Source organism: Oryctolagus cuniculus, chromosome 6 (assembly GCF_051225735.1).
Source record: "Oryctolagus cuniculus isolate XC-2025 breed Fujian yellow rabbit chromosome 6, ASM5122573v1, whole genome shotgun sequence".
NCBI classification, from domain to species: domain Eukaryota; kingdom Metazoa; phylum Chordata; class Mammalia; order Lagomorpha; family Leporidae; genus Oryctolagus; species Oryctolagus cuniculus.
This window is the reverse complement of record NC_142872.1, coordinates 133845495-133867715: the sequence shown is the minus strand read 5'-3', so window position 1 is coordinate 133867715 and position 22221 is coordinate 133845495. Positions and strand designations below refer to the sequence as shown.

The 22221-nt window shown below is 44.0% G+C and overlaps 1 protein-coding gene across 5 annotated transcripts in view; it reads left to right on the top strand.

The window, feature by feature from the left end:
- The first annotated feature begins 228 nt into the window (after positions 1-228).
- RSPO2 (R-spondin 2) overlaps positions 229-22221 on the top strand; it is a 185301-nt gene continuing 163308 nt past the window's right edge. For 2 of the 5 annotated variants that reach the window (XM_089335587.1, XM_089335586.1), the window contains exon 1: positions 1137-1564. In XM_089335587.1, coding sequence (XP_089191713.1) covers positions 1471-1564 — 94 coding nt within the window. In that variant the 5' untranslated portion in view covers positions 1137-1470. The other 3 variants (XM_089335585.1, XM_002710731.6, XM_008255829.5) reach the window with 3 other exon arrangements.

Sequence of the window (22221 nt, the reverse complement as noted above, 5' to 3'; positions counted from 1 at the left end):
CAAAACAAAGCTAGATGCAAACTAAAAAGTGACAGAGGTGTGGCATCTTCTGGGATGTGGCTCAAGGTGAAACTCTTTCGGTAAGAAACAGCGGTCTCGGCCTAGAGCTTGGAAAGAAAGCAAGATCCAGCCGGAGACATCAGTCGGTCAGTCGATCCCTCTGCAGAAATGTTGGCGATTTGCTCGGGACCGACCGCACAGCGCCTGAGAGGACGTCTCGAGGGCGAATGGCGGGGCTCCCAGGCAGGCTCAGCAAGGCCAGGGCGCTCTCTGTCACAAGCCACTCTTCATTTTCGCCACCTCCTCTGGGAAAGCCCGCACAGGGATTCGCCCGGGCAGAGGCTAGCTCTAAACCGTCCGCGCTCTTTAGGACCTCAGGGAAACCAGAGCGTTTCTGGCTTTAGGACCCAGGAACTCCGAGGCAGCCTGGACTTAGATGCCTTGGACCACAGCACCACCTACTTATAGAAGCATCCCGAGCCTCAGCCCTTCTGCATCTCCATCGGAAAGTGCGCTCGCCACATCTCTGTCTCCCACAGCTTGGAAACGACGAAGGCTTGGCTGTGAAGGGGCCGTGGAGAGAGCCCGGGAAGCTGCGCAATTGGACAGGGACGCAGTGGAAAGCGAGAGCGGGCGCACCCGTTGCCCAGGGGTAGCACTTGCGAGCGGGACGCAGCATCCCAGTGGCCGCGTACGTGCCTGTCCAGGGCAGCTCATACCGGGCGCCGCCCGCCCAGACGACCCTCGGCGCACGCCAGCCCTGCGGCGGCCGCTGGGACCCGGTAGCTGCCAGGCGCTCCCGGTGGCTCGCCGCAAACTTTCCCCTGGCCCACGTGCTAACGAAGCGGCCGGCTTCCCGACCTGGGATGGAGCGCCGTGCCTAGGCACGCCGCGCCCTCCGAGACCGACGTGCGCACGGTAGGCGCCCCATACCTGGCCGCCGCTGCTGCGGCGCCGGGAGACTCTGCCGTGGGGCGCAAAGAGCCCAAGAGCGTTCTTTGAACCCTGAGCTCTCGGTGCTATGGGGGTGGGGTGGGGTAGGGTGGGGGGCTCTGTCCGTTTTCCGCAGCGCCCGCACGACGCCCTTTGCGCGGGGTCGGAGCCTGGGGCTCCGCAGAGGTTGCTAATTCACTGATTGTAATCACGCTTCCCTGTTGTCCGCAGCTGTGCGCTCCACCGCTCGTGCCAGGCAGGGGCTTCGCTTCCTCCTCCCCTCCCGTCTTTAAATTGGGACGCGCGAAGGCGCAGCTGCCTCCCCGGGGCTGTCTCCATATCCACCCACTCTTTCTCGCTCCTCGTCTCAGGTTCACGGCGGAGAGATGCTGCTCGCGCCGAACTGACGCGTGCGGCCCCGGGCTAGCGGCGACTCGCCCTCCGAGTCCTCCCCAGCAGCGCGCCGGCGCCGGCTTCTTGGATGAGCCCTCCAGTTCCCCGACTCTGAGAGGCGCCTCTCCCCAGCCAACCGTCCAGATGCAGTTTCGCCTCTTCTCCTTTGCGCTCATCATTCTGAACTGTATGGATTACAGCCACTGCCAAGGCAACCGATGGAGACGCAATAAGCGAGGTGGGTCCCCCTCTGCCCCAAGAGCGCGGCGTCCCGCAGCGCTCACCCACGCCTGGGCTCGCCGGCTCATTTGGGCAGGACCTTGCTCTCCACCCCAGCTCTCGCGGGCCACACCTCCCACTCTGGGCGCCCGGAGACTCTGCGGGACGCTCTGTCGCTTCTGTCCCCAGTAGGCGCGGTGAGCGCGACGCGCAGGGGGCCCCTGAGCTCGCGTCTTGCGAGCGCTCCGCGCTAAGTCGTGCGCTGCGCACCCAAGTTCGCTGCCGCGCTTCTCTCTCGGTCGCTTTTCTTATCTGGCTCCATTTTCCTCTTTTTTTTTTTCCTTCTTTGTCTGCTTAGCCATCTAACCTGTGGTGCGTTTCTCTCTCTACCTTCCCCACCCACGTGCTCCCCAAATCCCGGCCCCAGAAAGCTGTGAACAAGACCTAGCACTGGGTTGGTGGGTGCTGGGGAGGAGCGCCTAGTAGAGCCGGAGGACCTGTTTTTTCCAGGAAAAGGGCAACAGTGATCTCTCTTGCTAGAACTTGAGACGAAATGAGTTCTTAGTTAATGAGCAGCTCGTGCGCTAATTTTCCTGGGGAGTGTACCTCTGCGGGTTTTTTTTTTTCCTAAGCAGCCCCCCACCCTCCGCGCTCCCATCCATTTGCTCTCCATGAAAGCTGCCATTCCGACGGGTTTCTGTTCTCAATGAAATTCACTTGCGGCTTTTTAACCACTTGGTGTGTCTCCATCACTTGTGTGCGCAGCGGGGAAAGCGAATGGAAGACTCCAGAAAGGTCTCAGAGAATTAGCTTTCCTGCAGATTGAGTGCGCGCGTGTTTCTAACTTCCAGTCCTGCCGGGGCTGTAGCTAATTCGACTGCATTTTAAGGCAAGTGCTGTTAGGCGCAATTAAGCCTTCTGGTGGACTTCAACATAAACCACACCAGACACACACACCTTCAATTACTCTCGCGGGGGAAGTGCGCAGCAGCCTCTTGCGGGAATCTGGTGAGAGCTGTTTGTCTTCGCCCAGCGCAGACTTTGTCGTGAGGTTGTTTCGTAGATCTTAATTTTGCTGGGATATAAATGTCTCACTTGGCCTGTGATGTGATTTGTTTAGAACTCATTTTATGGGATTCCTTGGCCTTCTGTCTAGAGGGTGGAGAGGGCTTTTTAGGGCGTTAAACTGTTCTCGCCCAGGGTTCGAGGTTGGTCCGTCTAGGGGAAAATTCAGGATAGCTGGTGACTTCTGGAGCCTCTGCTCGCCATTGTTACCGCCACCTGTCCCTACACCTCTTGCTATCTTTCATTTTTGTCTCTTAGAAAATACTTCTCATTTTCAGAAACTATCCCACATAAAAATACTAGGGAGAAATTTCTTCCCAGAGGCCATGGAAGTTTGATATTGTTGATGCTCACCTTGGAAAAGTCCTTTTCTGTCTCCTCTCCCCTCACAACCTGCTCCTGTACTCCGGAATTTGTTTTCCAGGTAAGGTTGGGCAGAGCTGGCAATATTTGGTTATCTTGGGTTCTAAAGTGTTTGGAGAGGTTTCGGCCCTTGGATAAGCCAAAGCTGCAATCTGTTTAGTTGAAAGGCCAAAGATCTTAAAGTTTGTAAAATATATAGAAATAACTGAAACCCTTTGCCAAAATCTTGTTTCGTAGAGGACTTCTTAATTTGGAGGTTATTTTCTCATCCACACTGCCTGTCCCATTGTGGTTGAATGCAGCGGAATTTTGCATGTTTTAGTAGAAACCAGCGCAAAGATGCTGTTTGCTGGAGAATGACATTACAGCACTCCTGCGGCCAGAAGTGATACTGCACGCTTTTCCCTGCAGATACCCTGCCTTCCTGGATATCCGAGGCAGAACCTGTTTATTTCAAAGCCTGCTTTAGTGAAAACTCTCTTGGAGCAGTTGCTCTCCACACCCCCATGTGCTGACATTTTATAAACCCAATTCTAAAGTGTGCATACTGAGTTTTGCCAAACCAACCTTTCGACTTAATAAAATTCAAATGCTTTCCAGTACATGTAAATTGGTAAGGTTGTTAAAAAAATCTATTAAGTTTTTTCTTTTTTTTTTTTCCTGAACAGATGTCCCTTCCAAAATCCCAAGTTTCTGGCTAAAATAACTGCTGTCTTTAAAAGTGACCACACTATCTGTGCCAACAAAGGGTGTACTGTGTTTTTAATTAAAAGTGGAACTACTTAAAGGCTGGCTAGACAGTGTAGGGTGATAGTAGCTTTTCTGCTTTGCAAGGAAGCTTAAGAATTGCATTGTGAGAGTATTGAAATGAATGGAGATCTAACTCAAGTTGTGTGAATTGTCCCTCGTCACAAACTTAAGCTGGTTTTAATTGATCTCATGTCCACTGATTGATCCTACATCAATTGTTGTGCATACCAAACAATTGGCTTTCCCAAAGGAGATTGATTTAAATTAGTTCCTTGGTGCATGCTGGACTACTGGCCAGATCATGTCAGCAGTGACAGTTGACATGCTAGAGCTTATTGTGGGACCAACATTTCCTTTTCCTCCTTTGTTTTGGATAGTGGCAGTTAAATATTACTTTCTAGGAAGAAATGTGATTAGTACTTTAAAAAAGAGGTGTTGTAGCTTAGATCAGTTATTTTCTTGGCTTTGTGCTGCGATGTAGGCGGCAGTGGTACCAGGATTGGTTAGGCTTACCCCTGGGACCTGATTCTTTTTCTTTTTTTCATATTCCATCTGCAAATAATCAAACCTTCACTGTGGAGCATTCTCAGAACTCCTTTGGCATTATGTTTAGTCTGCTCTATGATCTCAGATGCTCCATAATATCATTTTCTTAATGAAATAAAATTCTTGGCAGAGATCAGATAATTTAGTCAGTTAAAATCAATTGCATCCAGTCTGGAATAGAGAGCAAATGTATAATTTAACTCTATGTTTCATTTCAAAATATGCCGGAGGATTGAAAATAGAATGTTGCCCCCCCATCCCTCTACTTTTGGATAAAAGCTTGTATTATAACTGTAATAACCCATCACAGTTCTTTCCTCCTATTTTGAGAACTAGATCTTAAAATAAAAATGCATTTAATAATCACTAATGGCATCAGGCTGTGCTAATTTTTGTTATTAATTAGGCACACAAACACAATGCTGAGAATGAATAGCTTTGGAGAGTGGAGAGATTGCCAGTATTTAGAGAAGCTGATTGACAACTGATGCTTTGGACGATAACAGGGTTAAGATTTGCTGCCTCCTCACCCCCCTTTATGACAGTCATTATTAGCTACTGTTAACCCCTATTGCCTGTATCTGTCTTGGGACCTCATGATTTATTTATGTGGTAGATGGTCATTTGCCTAGCTTTACATTTTGGAATGATTGTAAGGCACATTTCAGGCAGAATTACAGAAAGGTGGATGGACAAATCGTAACTTTATTATGGTCTTCTGGAATTTCTCGAGCTTGGTACGTAGTGACTTACATCTCTTCTGTTTATGTGTCTAGTTATATTTTATGCAAGGATTATGAAAACGTCTTGATAGAGCCCTCCAGAAGCAGCAATGGATGCATGTTTCTGGTGGTCAGATTGTAGGGGGTGTGGTCTCACAAGTGTTTGCTGAAGATTTTTCTATCCTGCAGCTTCAGCTTCTTCCTCTAGCACATCGTATTTCCGTAAAACTGGATTTGGCTTCTTCCATGAAAATGAAGTATTTGTCACAAATAGTGTCGTGTGTTTCTAGCAACTGAGGTTGGAAAAAAACATTTTCTCTTTATAGTGCTAAATGAACTTGTGCTTGTATTCTTAAATGTAATGAAGATATTTGGAGACAGTTGTTTTTGACAAGTGCTTTTTAATAAGTTTACTTTACAGCATTTTCTTTCAAAAGACAAAGTGGCATATGGAACATATTAACCTACACTTAAATGAAAGGCTTCAAAATGCATTTTGTATGCTTGTTTACTTTCTCAACTTCCCAAGTATTTCAGAAAAGCTGATGAGATATTCAATTTTGCAACATAAACATATCCTTTCTTTTTTTAATCAGCTTCCTTTTCTTCCAGTATAATTGCATGAATCTTGTTTTTGTTTTCCTAGCTGATGTCTTACTAGTGCAGGGAGGCTAGAAAGTTGCTGTGTTCAGACCAACATCTTATTTTACCACTGAAATTTGGAGGTGATTCAAAATAGGTGATGTTCCCATAGGCCTCCATTTAATTCTGGCTTTGGTTATCCACTTTTGAAATCAAGCTTGAGTAGAACCGAATTATTTGCAGGAATCGTATGTTGGAAATGACACTTCTCATTCCTTAATGCAGAACCGCCTCTTGATTTGTTTAGAGACCGACCCTCCCGTTATGGAGCATGCCGGCTACTTTGGACTTCTTTCTTTCCAGTTGACTGCCTTTAAACCATTTTGTTTTCCTGGAGATAGGCACTCGTATCCAACCCAAGTCCAGGAAATAGATGGCAGGCAAATCTTTCAATAAAGTACTTGATAACCTCTCTGCTAAAAGGAGAGAGTCGGCTTTGGGATACTTAGTTTAAATTTTCTATAGTTTTTAAAATGTCGTAAGGTTTATCTTTGCACATTTTCTGAAGCAAGAAAGGATAAATTGCCAAGTGAAGGCAGTGTTGCATGTCCATCTTTATGAATTTTTCCAGCTGTAGTAAATATGGAGGTGCTAATGGCTATTAAAGAGCATATACAACACTGATAAATAATGGGAGGCTGTATATACATGTGTGTATCTATGTACCTACAGAGGGGAGTGTTTTTAGAGAGGGAGGTTTAAAAACTAGAAAGGATTCACTCACTTTTCCATTCTTTCATTTCTGTTCATCCTGGAACGAAAGGACGGGTAGGGGAAGAATGAGACAGAGTGCGCGTGGACTGTTTTCCTCTTTCCAAGGCCCACCTCCCACTCATGCTCTCATCTTTCCCCTGGGCTTTTCTCATGTTGGAGCCTGCTTTCTTTATTTTTATTAAGGGTTTTATTTTTAAAAGGCAAGGAGAGAGAGGCAGAGAGAGAGCCTCCATCTGTTAGTTCACTCCCCAAATGGTGGCAACGGCTGGAGTTGGGCCAAACTGAAGCCAGGAACCAGAAGTTTCTTCCAGGTCCCACACCTGGGTGAAGGGGCCCAAGGACTTGGGCCATCTTGTACTGCTTTCCCAGGCCATAGCAGAGAGTTGGACCGGTAGTGGAGCAGCCGGGTCTCAAACTGGCACCCATATGGGATATCGGCATGCAGGCGGCAGCTTCACCTGCTGTGCCACAGCGGGGGCCCTGCCTGCTTTCTAGTCCTGAAATTTCCAACTTCCTCCCTCTTTCCAGTACTTTGTAGTCTTCTTTCCCCTGTCTTCACTTCTGTCCTTGATTTCTCTTGCTTGATAATCCTGTTCACTCTTAAGTCTGTTATAGTGCCTGCAATGGCCGGAGCTGTACCGATCCAAAGCCAGGAGCCAGAAGCTTCTTCTGGGTCTCTCGTGGACTTGGGCCATCGTCTGCCTTCCCAGGCCATAAGCAGAGAGCTGGATTGGAAGTGGAGCAGCAGGGACACAAAGTGAACCGGCTCCCATATGGGATGCCAGTGCCACAGGCGGAGGCTTAGCCCACTATGCTTAAGCACCAGCCCCCAGGAGGAGTTTAATGATCGTGCATGCTCCGTACTTGCGTCATTGCCAACTCTAATGATGTCATCGTCCCCTTCCCCTGCCCATTACTCCTTTCTCTGGAGATATCATCCATTACCAAAGACATCCCCCTCTGGCTCATGACACTTCAGTCCAGTTTTGCTTCCTGTTTGCTGTCCATTTCTCTTTGGTCCTGTCTTTCAGAATAGACATAAACTAATATTTCTTCACCTTTAGTCTTTGCCCTGGAGGACTTTTTTAGCCCCTTCTTGTCTCTTTAAATGTCATTTCCTCTAGAGTCCTTCAACTGTACCCTCAACTCTTGTTTTGCAGCTTTAGATTTTACCGTCACATTGTGATTTTCTGGCTAGTGCTCCAGGAGAGGCACTGCACGCACGCCCCGCCTCCACAGCTCCGGGCTCCCTTTCTGCTCTGACAGCTGCACTTCTCTGCTTGGGTTCCTTGTCGCTGTCCATGGCGTTCCTGTGTGGAAGGTGGGGCGCCTCACTGGACTTTCTGACAGTTTGGTTCCCTCCTCTACAAGTTCATTGTAGCTGAAGCTACACAACCTTCGTGATTCTCCCTCAGCAATGCTACTTATCTCTGTCCTACCCTTTCCTGTCCCAGAGCTATTTCCCAGCTCGGGACCTCAGGGGCTCTTCATCTCTCAGTACCTACTCTCTCACTTCAGCCTTTAAAATGCTGCCTTGTTGAATTTTTTCAACCACAGAGCTGATCATGTTACTTCTCTGCCAACAACTTCCAAACCTTCCAGGCCTCTGTATATATTTTGATAGGTAAATATGATCTTGATTTGCAGAGCAGAGAGTCAAAGAGGTGGCAGTACAGGTCCCATCTGCTGGTTCACTTATGAAATGCCCAGAATGGCTGAGGCTGGGCCAGGGCTGAAGCCAAGAGTTGGGAGTTGAATCTGAGTCTGCCACACAGGTCATAGGAACCCAATTATTTGAGCTGTCACCTGATGATTCCCAGGGTCTGTATGAGCAGGAAGCTGGCATCAGGAGTCGGGCTGGGAATTAAACTCATGTACTCAGGTATGGGATGCGAGTATCTTAAGTGATGTCTTAACCACGAGGCCAAAGGGCTGCCCCATCCGTGCCTTCGTACTGACTGCAGAGGACACATCGGTCTCTTATATGACAGTCGAGACGCATTGGCAGCCTCTTTTCAGCTTTCCACCACCCTGAGAGCACTGTACACTTAAGCCACACCAGATTCTTCATATTCAAGTGTGGGACTGGTGCTGTTGTGTACCAGGTAAAGCACCTGCAGTGCCAGCATCCCATGTGGGTGCCGGTTTGAGTCCCAGCTGCTTCACTTCTGCTCCAGCTCTCTGCTATGATCTGGGAAAGCAGTAGCAGAAAGCCCAAGTTCTTGGGCCCCTGCAACCACATAGGAGATCTGGAGGAAGCTCCTGGTTTGGATCAGTGCAGTTCCAGTCATTGCTGCCATCTGGGGAGTGAACCAGCAGATGGAAGATCTTTCTGCTTCTCCGCAACTCTGCCTTTTAAATAAATCTTTAAAAAATGTATATTCAAGTGCACCAGGTATTTCCATGCTTTTGTGTTGTTGATCATGTGCTCAGCCAAATTGCCATTGCCTCCAGGAAGCCTCCCTGGAATTCTCCACTTTTTTAAAAAAAGCCAAAGTGAAGTATTTCCTCATAGTTACTTAGATACTTGTGTTGAAATTCTTGGAGGATGTTCTTTCTACCTGTATTCTGATCCTTGCGCAACACGTCTTATCATAGTTTCTTTCTCTAGGGCAAGGTGTGGCATGTTCATCTTTGCTCTTCCAAATTAGGCCTACTCGAGTGCTTCTTCCACAAGTTGGAGTAAACGAAAAGTCATTGAGTATGAGAGTACGTTGGTTGCCCTCAAAATAATCCTAGTGATTCAATGAGAAGTGATTTTTAAATTCCCTAATCTTTGCACACAGTGGAAGTTTGAATGGTTAAATCCTAGGTGTAATCAGTTTGTTATTACTTATCATTTAGAGGAAGGAAAAACATGTTGAGCTATAAAAATCCCCACTCCAGCCTTTTACTCATTTTGAAGTCTCTTCTGATGAGTTCCAAAGTTCAGCATTTACCAGTGGCTATTTGTGAATCTGTACATTTGTTTGTTCTTTGAATGATAGAAAAAGGGACAGTAAGGGATTTTCATCCCTAAACTCTTAGCCCATGTGAAAAAATCATTTAAGGGAAAATAAAAGAAAATGGTATGTACTTTCTTAAGGGACTCATTTTAATAACATGGGTAACTTAGTAGAAGAAAAGCAGTTACATTGATGACTTTACTGTAATGATTGCTGTGTGGACAGAAGCAGCTGTGAGACAGGTGTGTGTGTGTGTGTGTGTTGCATGTGCAGTCCTGTGGGTGTAAAGAGATGAGGTGGTTGACCAGGGATGCTTTCCAGAACAGCGGTAACTTTCATGGCCCCTTTTAAGAAGGTGGGAGTCATCTGACTTAGTGAAGAGGAGCTGCTTACCAAAGTGAAGTGTGACTTGTAAAAATCAAGTGGAAGAGAGCTAGAATTCTAATTGGCTTTCCTGAATTTACTGCTTCTTTTATACACAGTAAATTCCCAACATAAATTTTTAGTTTAAAATAACATGAAGAAATTGCCCCGAACCATACAAAATATCCTCAATTCAGACTTTTACTGAGCCTCAGAACTTGTCACAACCCATGATTATGCTCATTAGGTAACAAATACATTAAATAACTGAAATATAAGGGTATGGAATGCTTGTTGGGTAAGACCATGACTATACTTGAGTAAAAACTGGCATACTTGATTTGCTAAACTTTTTGATTATTCTGGTAAAAGGAGGCTTTACCAAGTTCATGGGTGCGCTGGGTCAGTGGTGTGGTGCAGTGGGCTAAGCCACTGCCTGCAATGACCCCAACCCATGTGGGTGAAGGTTGAGGGCCCAGTTGCTCCACTTTTTGGTCCAGCTCCTTGCTAATGCACCTGGCAAAGCAACGGAAGATGGCCCAAGTGCTTGAGGCTGACACCCATGTGTGACCCAGATGGAGTTCTTGGCTCCTGGCTTCATCCTTGCCCAGCCCTGCTGTTATAGCCATTTGGGAAGTGAACCAGTAGATGGAAATCACTTTATCTTTCTCTGTCTCTAGCTCTGCCTTTCAAGTAAATAAATATGAAAACCCAAAAGTTCATGGAAATTGAAATTGTTTTGATGCAAAAGGTTTTTGAAATCCAGGCAGAAATTTTTTCATAATGTTTTTGTGATTTTTTTAACCTTTTATCTACTAGAACAGAAGCATGGCAGAGACACACACACACACACGTAGACACATACATACATACATACAGAGAAACAGGCAGAGAGATCTTCATCTGCTGGTTCACTAACCAGATAGCTGTGGCAGCCAGGGCTGGGCTGGGCTGAAGCCAGGAGCCTGGAACTCTATCTGGATCTCCCACATGCATACCAGGGACCCAAGCACTTGGGCTGTCATCTGTTGCCTTCTGAGGAGCATTAGCAGGAATCTGGATCAGAAACAGAGCAGTCAGGACTGGAACTGGTGCTCTGATACGGGATGCTGGTGTTGGAAGCGGTGTCTTGACCTGTTTAGTCCTAATGCTGACCATTCTGTGAAATTGTTGAAGCCCTCTGAAACACATTTATTTCTGACACTCCAATAGCCAGAAAAAGTGTGTGTGTGTGAGAGAGAATGTGTTCATGTCTGTGTATGTTTGTAGGTGTGCATGTATTTGATGTATGCACATTTCATAATAAAATCAGATGACCCACAGAGGATAGAAAACACTAAAAATTATTTCTTTACTCTGAAACGTAGAGAAAATATTTTTTCTTAAGTTATTTGGAAAACATTTCCAACCTACACAATCTTCTTTTATCACCTGCTGAAGGATATTAACCGCCTTCACACAGAAGTTATACCACTTAGCACATTTGTTTTGAGCAGGATTTCTTAACATTGGATCAGAGGTGGGGATGGGGGTTTTGTGAGTCTTCTGAAATTAGAAGCAAAATATTTTCTCTTCTTGGGGTATATGGAGATGTTCTAGAGTCTTTGCTAAAGTCTCAAAGTGGCCCAGTGTTTGTCTCTTTCCTTTAACAGTTTACAAGGCATTGGTTAAAGAGATAGGCAGTAGACTTTCCTAATTAGCATGATGCCAAATGGCCACTTCAAATTAATATATTTGTTTTAAGCCATTTGCTATTTGCATACATAATGATAGAAGACCATACTGGAAGTACCAACTCAAGATTAATTTCAATAAATAATTATGAGGCTAGAAATCCTTGAGGACAATTGTGAAATTCTTTCCTTCCCCTAAAGAGTTGATAAAAGTGCAGAACAAGTAGATAGTCTAAATGGTTTTGTTACAACCTCTCATATAGTCTAATCTTTAATCTCAACAACAATATGTAGTTTGAGACATACTTGTAATTTTATGATGGCTGACATGTGGGGATGGTATTGCTGTGACTTCACGTATCACACTGCCAGTTCACACGTGGTCAGAACTCTTCAGTTCCAGCCAGGGAGGTTTCTTCTAGATTCTTACCTCTGTTTCAGCACATCTTAGAATTTTTGTACTGTCATGGCCTTGGTCTCTCACCTTTTGCAGGCTACAACTGGCCAGCCAACCACAACAGCAGTTGAAACACAGGGACCGATAGAGGGCGCACTTTGCATTCTTTTCCTTGTGCTTTGTTCTTGGAACTTCTGTAGGATTTGTGCTTCCTTTGCTTTGCCCTGTTGGTTCAGGTGGCAAATGTGCTCCACTGTCTCCATCAATACTGTGATCATTTTACTGTTGTCATATAGAAGAAAAAAGGAACAAATAAAAGAAGCCTTCCACTTTATTTCTGGTTTTGGCTCCTAATCTTGTTTTGAGAAGACCTAGTCCAAAGGTAAACTTAACCAGTCTTAATATCGGCAAGAGATATTAAAACTAGAGATTGTGTTAACCTGTAGGGAAATTTACAACCACTTTGAAGAGCATCAGTTTTTGAAAAATGTAAACATTTCCCAGAAAGTGCATACCTAAAAACTTGTGAAGTTTGGAGTTGCCCAAATGACTCCAGAATAATACTTTGCAGTTGTTTAACAAATTCTTACATCTTTATGGAGAAAGAACCATTTCTTCTGACAGCTCTCATGTTTTAGCTCTTTGAGAAAGGTGAAAATTATCAAATTATTTTGAAATCTGAAGTTTTTTAAAAAATTCTTTCCTCATATGATAGTCTGACCTATGATTTAAAAATTCTGACATTTCACTGTTGTTCACTTACATGCCTCCTGTTAGTAAAAAATTGACTTAATGTTGAGAGATTTCTCCTGTGTCATAATTAATCTATACATTTAATGTTGAGAGATTTCTGCTGTGTCATCCTATACATTTAATTAGTCAATTACTTTTTCATGCCCAACACTTAGTAGGATAATGACACTTAGTGTCTTATGCTGTTAGTTGAGATGGCAATGCTCCCTGCTGTCTGCATGAAGGTTAGTTGAATCCTAGTGGGGTTAATGTCACTACCAGATGGCATATCCTATGCTCACTCTCCAAAATATATAACTCTTCAGGGTAACCATGGTATTTCTCTTCCACTGCCATCAGTGGTCTTTGAAGACTGTGCACTGAATGAGAGACCCTTGACACTTTAGTGAATCGGGGAGAATTGCTCCTGGGAATCTCTGGGCACCATAGCTAAGTAGACTTTAAGGCAATCCTGGTCTTTGATTTGTCATGTTGTCAGGGTAATTCTGGAGGGGTAAGGATACTTTGGTAGAATTAATGATTTTTTATACTTGATGTTTTAGAGGTTCTCTTATTCTGGAAGTTTCATGCACCTGTGTGTGTGTGTGCGTGCATGTGTGTTTACTGGTTAGGTTTAGTAGGGAATTTTGAGGGACTCCTGTGTATTAACTCTGGGATCTTCTATGTAGATATGAGGATGTGGGTGAGAATAGCTGTAGGTTGAGTGGAGAGAATGAGTAAACTGGCTCAAATTTTTCTATTTACCTAGGAATTTGGACATCTGTCTGATCTGAGAGAGCTCAGACTTGTCCTATCCACAGTGTTCCTTCCACTGATGAAAGATAGCTTGGTGCCACCCTCTTGCTTAGTGCAGTAGAGAAACTTTGTTAGGGCCAGGAGACTTGTAAGTTAAAGCTGCTGGTGTCAGGACCAGCGCCATGGCGCACTTGGTTAATCCTCTGCCTGCTGCGCCGGCATCCTATATGGGCACCGGGTTCTAATCCCAGTTGCTCCTCTTCCAGTCCAGCTCTCTGCTGTGGCCCGGGAGGGCAGTGGAGGATGGCCCAAGTGCTTGGGTGCCTGCACCCACCCATGGGAGACCAGGAGGAAGCACCCGGCTCCTGGCTTTGGATCGGTGCTGTGCCGGCTGTGGCAGCCATTAGGGGAGTGAACCAATGGAAGGAAGACCTTTCTGTCTATAACTCTACCTGTCAAATAAAAAAAAAAAAAGCTGCTGGTGTCTGATAACTGAACTGCTGTGGTTCCCAGAAGCACTCTTAGTGGGTTGGGTTTAGGGAAGACATTTGATCCAACTCCCGGAGGTCTATAAGCCATGAAGTGGCTGAAGGTGATTTTTGACTGAATCATGAAAGATTTTGTAGGAGGAAGGGATTTCCCTAATACCACGTACTTTCTAATAATGCAAAACCCTACCCAGCATCATCTATGTGAAGAAGAATGAAAGATTATAACTGTTAATTAACTAATTTAAACATTCCACAACATAAATATGTATTAAAACATCACATTGCACTCTCTGGATCTTCTGTCCCTTCCTTTAATATCCTGATAATTGATCTAGAGCTTGCAATAGATACTTGAAAGTTAATTGTCCAAAATTATGAACTTAGTGCCATTTACTTGTTTCCTTAAGCACAGTTCTTTGCAGCTATGATGAGTGATTTATGCATGACTTTGAAAGTGATTCAAGTGGATGACTCTCCTAATGATTCTGGCTAACTTCTACACATCAAGCAGTTGTCTTTGTGTTGAATTTAGATTTGAAGAAATGGCAGAGGCTGGACCTAGGGAAGGGAAGAAAGAGCAGGAACAAGATTACTGTTCCAGAGATTTGAGATCTATCATGTAGAAAATGATTTATTCTATGTCTTGGAATTAAGGCAAAATGAGTACATATTAAGAGACAGACAAAAGCTTGTATTTCGAAAACTGTCCATTCATGTGAGAGGTCCTTTCCTGGTGTTCCAAATATTTGATTCTTTCTAACAGCAGGGAGTATCTCTTGAGAGTGTGGTAAAGCAGGTGACTGCATTGAATGTGGATGACCGTTTATAGTCACAGAGCTATGATATGAACATGTGTAATGTTTGCAGCATCTAATAAATACTTAAATGTAAATTCCTGTTGACAACTATTTGACCTCAAAAGAATCCTGCCTTTCTAAGTAGAGGGCACTGAACAAAACTGCTTCTTCAGATTTTGCATCAAATATATCTGCATCATTCTAAATCCCAGTAATAAATAATAGATATTCAAGTTTGATCTCAATTCCTAGAAAAAAGGGAATGTTTCTGAATTCTTACATGATGACATCAATTTGTAGAACATTTCAGTATGAGAACACTTGAAATTTCAACCGAAGTACAAACAGTATGGGTTATACCATATATTTTTCTTTCTGTAGTGGAGTCACTAGATAGCAAAATGAAGAAGTATTTGACATACTAATAATGGAACCAAAGTGGATTGATGCCCACTTTGAGGCTATCCTCTGGTAGTGTGAAGGTCCTTATCTTCAGCCTTGACTGAAGCACTATTTACCTAGTGATTCAGTTGAATACTGATGCTCTGCAACCTACACCTTTGCATAATATGAAGGTGAACAGGACATTTAAAACCTTGGCTAACTGGTGACAAATTACTGATGGCTGGGAATGGCAGATTGACTTTACATCTTTCCGGTTAAAATTTCAATCAAAGTTTACTCATAAATAAAGATCCAACTTTAAAAACTTGCATCGAGATAACATTAACTTACATTATAATCAAAGACTTAATGCTCTACTAAATAATTCAACAAATGAACTAAAAAGACCATAATCCACAGAAATAGGAAAGGGCTATATTGTGGAAGAATTGGCTGTAGGAGATGAATTTGTTTAATTTTTGACTCATCCTGAGGTTAAGATGTTAGATGGTTGCCAGAAGAATGGGCTGCATTAAAAGAGGTATCTACCCAGGTTCGATAATAAAGTGGTTGAAGACCCTTCAACACACAAAAGTCTGGGGTTCTATTCTAGATAGCATTGCTTGTGAAAGTGCTGTGGCGGTGCTCGCTGTAATACGGTATCAGTTTCCTACAGCTGTTGTAATAAAGTGCCAAAAACTGGATGGCTTAAAACAAATATATTTCCTCACCGTTCTGGAGGTTCCAAGTCCAAAATCAAGGTATCAGCAAGTTCATGCTGTCTTGCATTCTTTAGGGAGGACCCTTCCTTGTCTCTTCCAGCTTCTGATAGCCCCAGGCATCCCTTGGCTTGTGTAGCATAACTGCAGCCTCTGCCTCCAGCTTTGTACAGCCGTCTTCCCTCTGTGTTTCTCTTTTCCTGTAAGAATGGCAGTTACATCAGATTAAGGCCCAGATTATTGACTTAATGGTAACCTGATAATATCTGCAGAGACCCTGTGGTTTGAGATTTTAATAGAACTCTGGAGTACATGATACAATGCATATCAAATGAAGTCTTCATTTTCACAACAACCCTGTAGAATAACAATTTTTGATATCAATTATATTACAATGAGAAGTAGTAGTAGAGGAAGAAGCAGTAGGAGTGGTAGGAGAAATGGGATGAGTTAGTAGTAGGGCCAGTGCACATAGCCTCACAGACTGTGTCCTTGCAAATCAAGAATGATGTTCATGGCACTTGCTGGGCTTGTGCACATAGTGGCCCTGAGGTGGCAGTGCTCTGAACATGATTTATCAGTGTGTGGTGTCTGGAGTAGGTGACGTCAAGATCCTCTCTGTCCCTGAAGTTGTTGGAAACTACTTGAATCTAGAGTATCATCTGAGTGTGTCATCTTAAAAAAAAATCCACACTTGAAATCAGCTTCTCATTTTTCTTTCGGCTACAGCTTAACATTGAGCCGAGCTGTTTTCTGTTGAAGTTTGCTGTCTCCTAAGAGCTGTTAGGACCCTTCAGGGCGTCACTGCAATCTCAAAATTGTCCACTGTACGTGGCTACGTGGTTTCGGCTGTTAGAGGTATTTTAGTTTGTTCTTGTGATGTATACGTGGTCAGCAAAAATACTTTTGAAACTTATGATGTCTTTTCAAATCTACAAAAGAGTAGCTTAATGAGCCCCCATGTAACTATAACCCAGATTGAATAAATGTTTTGCCACATGTGTTATCTGTTCTTATTTTACTTTTTATTGGTTGAAATGTTATAAAGCAAATTACAGCTATTTCAGCCACATATTTCTGAATACATTTCTTAAACATATAAATATCTTCTTAAACCACAATGTCATTAACTATCTAAGAATTCATTATTTTTTGGTAATACTGCTTAAAATCAGTATTAAATGGATTTGCCCAATCGCCTCAAAAATGTCGTTTTTTAAAGATTTATTTATTTGGAAGGAAGAGTTACAGAAGCAGAGGCAGAGAGACAGATCTTCATCTGCTGGTTTACTTCTCAAAAGGCTGCAATGGGTGGAGCTGACTGATCCAAAGTCAGGAGCTTCTTCCAGATCTTCCACATGGGTGCAGGGGCCCAGGCACTTGGACAGGCTTCTACTGCTTTCCCAGGTCACAGCAGAGAGCTGGATCAGAAGTGGAGCAATCAATTGCTTCTCGGCCTTTTGGCTAAAATCAAGTGCAGAAGTAGAGCAATCGAGTCTTGAACCGGCGTGCATATGGGATGCCTGCACAGCAGGCAGTGGTTTTACCCACTACGCCATGGCATCGGGCCCTCAAAAATGCCTTTAGACAGCTGGTGTAAGTGAATTAGCATTCAGATGACATGTAATCATTGCACTTGGTTGATAGAGCCCCAAGTTTGATGCTGGAGCAGTACTGCCTTCTCATTTCCTGTGCCTTTTACTTATTGTGTAACTCCTGGTTGGCTTCCTGCAGAATGTCTAACCTGACTTTTTCAGTTCTGTTCCCTTGTGGTGTTCACCTAATTTATGCTTCTGTCCTCTGTATTTTCTGAACTAGAAGTTCTTGAAGGCTTGATTGGATTCAGGTTCAACTCTTTGGGCAAGAGCACTTCACAGGTAATGCTGTGTGCCTGTTACCTCCCACCAGGAGGCACACAGTGTCTGTGCCATTCTTAGTGGTTGCTCCTGGGGTATCAGCCAAACCCTCCATCTTAAGGTTCCCATTAACCTTTCATCTAACGTTCCTTTCATTTGTGATGTTTATAAGAATTGTCAGTTTCATTAGTGATTGCAAAATAGTGATTTCTCCCCCACCCCCCCAATCCCCTCCACATTCTTGAGCTGAAAAGACCATTTCTCTTTGACTATAGATATCTGTTTACTACAAAACAAAGTTCTTACAGGAGAAGCAGACCATTGGCTTAATTCTTCTTTAGCTGCCAATCTTGAGAGTAATGAGTTGGGCTGGAGAGTCGATCAACTTCATTAGAAGTGCGTAAACCACTTTGATTTCTGTCGGGCTACTGCCCGTCTGGTGGAGGTGATGTCTTCAACAATTTCAGCTCACTCAAACAGCAGTGGTTGAAGGGCATCAAAAAAAGACTTTCTGGCTTCTGCTAATTGGAGTGAAATGCAAACCTTCTGCAAACCTGACTTTTATTAGACATCCTCTGATAATGTTTTGTGTTAACAGGTTTCAGAGGAGCTACTAAGTGAACAGAAAGCAGTAGCTTCAGCCCGGTGTAATCAGAGGCTCATTGGGTAGAAAAACAGTACTTTGTGCTACTTAAACACCCTTTGGAAGGCTTAGTGAGGAGAGGAAAGAAAATATTTGAGGAGATCAACTGGATGTTGTAGAATACAAGTAACGTCACCTTAGGTGGATTACCGTTTCTACAGATCTTGAGCTGAATGGCAGCTGGCTGCTGAGTGTGTTTTCTGCTGTGCAATCTTTTTATGTATAGACATAAAGAAGGGGTCCAGAGATTACATGCCTTCAGTGGTTAGGTGACAGGAAGGTTTTAAAGACTTAATGTTCCTCCTGCTTATTAGCTGCAGCAGGCTCTTCCTCGTTGCAAAAATCATTCCTTTACTCATTTAAAAACTTACCTCATTTTTAGGAATTAAGCTACCCTCAGTGTAGGCTTCGTCTGCCCCATAGAAAGATAGCTATGACAGGTACATTGAATAATTTTACTATCTAGTGAAGGTGAAAGTCACAAAATGATGAGTAAGAGGATTAAAATGCTTGTTAAAATTCTAAACATTAGCATTATGAATTACAGGGTGGGTGTGTGGCACAGCAGATAGGTAGCTGCTTGGGACTCCTGTATCCCATAGTAGTGTCTGCTTTGAGCCCTGGTTATTCTCCTGATTCAGCGTGTTAATGTGCACCTGGGAGGCAGCAGATGATGGCTCAAGCCCTTGGGTCCCTTTACCCATGCTGAGATCTGGATTGAGTTTTGGCCTCCTGCATTTGGCCTCACCCGGCCCCAGCTATTAGGAGGCATTAGGAGAGTGAACCAACAAATCGAAGAATCTTTGTCACTCTGCCACTGTATCCTTGACTTGTGATATAAAGTAAAAATAAATGATAAAAACATTATGAAAACAAAACATTTTATATATGGCCCATATGAGGGCACTAAACAAAGGGCAGGAAAACACATAATCTGAAAAAAATGATGCATGGATTTCACATTTTTTTTGCAGCCAATAAACTTGTCTTCAAACTCTAGTGTTTGTGAACTTTTAAGTACCCTTATGAAAACCCAATGCTGGGGAAACAGAACATGATAGGTGTGTGTGTTTGTTCAGTGCCTTCACAGTATTAAGAGCACTGAGTATGTGAACTGCACAAATAGATTACAAGGTGGAATATAGGAGTAGGAAAGCACACGCTGCTTTAATGAAAGGCTCTAGAAAATGAAGAATTATAAGATGTTCTGGAGGTAGACGGCACACGAGCTGTAGCCACTAATTGGGACCAGTTGCACATGTCCTTTAATCCCCCTTTTTTCATTTGGTTCTTGAAAGTTATTTTGCTAATAAACTCCCTGCATTGTTGGGCTATCTTGGTGTTTGGTCTTGGAAGCAAGTGGTAAAGACTACACTTTGCTTATATAAGATGTTGGTTTTAAAAAAACCAGTTACTGCTGTTTCTAAAAAGGGATATAATTTATAAAGCAAGAACAGTACTATGAAGAAACCCAGCTACTAATACTCCTTTCCTTGGTGATGACCAATGTTAACATTGTTGTTTTTCATGCTTGCAGCTGTTTCCCCCCTTCTACACAAACATAAGATCTTGAAATGCAATGAATGTATTGTTAGCATATATTCGACACTTTGAATATTTTGAATGTCTGTACCATAAGTTAGTATTCACCATGAAATCTTAATTTAAATTTCCTTATTTTTGGGCAGTTAAACATTTTGGCACTATTAAAACATTTTCATTATCAGTAGCATAGCTGTGAATGCCCTTATATCTTTTTCCACATCTTGTTTTCTTTTGGAGTCAATCACAGAACTAAATTTAACAACCTACTGTGGTCATTACATTTGAGCACATACTGTGTGGCAAACATAGTTCTTAAGGCTTCATATTACTTAATCCTCAAATGACCTTGTGAGATGGACCTATTCCTTGCTCCCCCCGCCCATTTTATAGGTAAGGAATCTGAGGCACAAGAGTGGACAATTTGCCCCAGGTCACAGAACTAGTAAGTGATAGAGCTAGAATTTCAATGTAGGTATTCTGGTCCAGCCACAGTCTTAACCGTCAAAGTAGGAATGTGAGGCTCTTTTGCCAATTGTTTTCTAGAATATTGATACTAATTCTATAGTTGGGAGAATCTTCTGGTTCAGAGGAGAAGGAGCTCTATATGAGTAGTAATCCTCTAGGAAAAGATTCCATGAAAATGAGAATGTGAGCTAACTCTTAAGAATACAGTATTCCATGTTTACCAGATGGTTCTGACCATTTTAACTGAAAATGTTTTCGAAACATCACAAAGGCACAGCATACTAATTTCACACCAAAATATAGGATTTAATAATGATTCATAGATTAGGCTATGCCAGATCTTTATGTATGTATCTTGTAAATACAACATTAGGAACATAGTAATTCTTCCCACTTCCCCAACTCCTCCCATCCACTCCTCCGCCCCAGTTTGGTCTGAGAAAGAAAAGGAAACGGGAAGCAACAAAGAAAAAAGAATGGAGTTAAAAAAACTAAGAAAACTGTCCTCAACAGTTGAAACAAGGGCTGTTTGTTGCTGCTGCTGCTGCTGCTTTTTTTTGAAAGGCAGAGTTAGAGAAAGGTCTTCCTTCCATTGGTTCACCCCCAAAATGGCCGCTACAGCCAGTGTGCTGTGCCAATGTGAAGCCAGAAGCCAGGTGGTGCTTCCTGGTCTCCCATGCAGGTGCAGGGCCCAAGCACTTGGGCCAAACTCCACTGCCCTCCTGGGCCACAGCAGAGAGCTGGACTGGAAGAGGAGCAACCAGGGTGGAATCTGGCACCCTGACCCCGAGTATTGGTGCCACAGGTGGAAGATTAGCCTAGTGAGCCGTGGCGCCAGCCTGTTACTGCTTCTTGAAAGTGTTTTTTGCTTGTTTCCTTCTTTCTTTCCTTTTTGAAACTTAATTGTCTTTAAAGAAGGAATCAAGGACGATACATCTTTTGTGAGCTCTTAGACGTGACTATAACTTGACATAATATCCTTCTTTAAATACACTAAAAGGAAGTGATTCTTGAACAAGTTTTACTATTAAGTCTCATAACTCTTTGTGGACAGAGGTACTGCATAGGAAGTTAGTGCACAGTGACTCTATTTTTTATTTTTTGACAGGCAGAGTGGACAGTGAGAGACAGAAATGTCTTCCTTTTGCCGTTGGTTCACCCTCCAATGGCCGCCACGGCCGGCGCACCACGCTGATCCGATGGCAGGAGACAGGTGCTTCTCCTGGTCTCCCATGCGGGTGCAGGGCCCAAGGACTTGGGCCATTCTCCACTGCACTCCCTGGCCACAGCAGAGAGCTGGCCTGGAAGAGGGGCAACCGGGACAGAATCCAATGCCCCAACCGGGACTAGAACCCGGTGTGCTGGCGCCGCAAGGTGGAGGATTAGCCTAGTGAGCTGCGGCGCCGGCCGAAGTGACTCTTGTTTATTTAACAAATGACACTCTTTTGTATGACTCCAGTGATCAGCAGAGGCTCTTGACTTGAGCTGCCAATGCTATGAAAGCCTTTTGAATCCACAAACTCCATCAGTATTTAGGCAAGGACATAAGCAAGGTAGAAGTTCTCTCCTCCCTTCAGAGAAAAATACCTCCTCCTTTGGTGGCCACTTCTTTCCACAGTGGTTTCACCTACAAGGGTTCTCTATGTAAGATATTTTTTCCCCACAGTTGTCGCTCCCCCTCTTCGTGGAGGAACGACACTAAACCCTGCCTAGGCTTCATATCCGAGTCACGGCACCATTATGTCGCTCCCCCTCTTCGTGGAGGAACGACACAGGACCCTGCGCTGTTCTTTTGTCTGCTCGGCCCTCCCCGGGTTTGCTGCTGGTTCTTCCCGGGTTGGCCCTCCGTGGAAGGGCGGCTCCCCCTAGCCACTTTCCCCACTTCCACGGGGGAGCGGCACACCGCCGGCCGGCTCTCTCAGGGGCTGCTCAGGTGTTCCTTCAGATAGATGTTCCTGGTGCATGTTGTCTCTCTCCTCCTTTATAGTCCTCTTCCACCAATCCCAACTCTGCTACCCACACACCGAGTACGCTGCTCTCCTCCAATCAGGAGCAGGTCCTGCTGTTTATTGGTTGAACTGGAGGCAGCTGTGTAGAAGCTGTTTCCT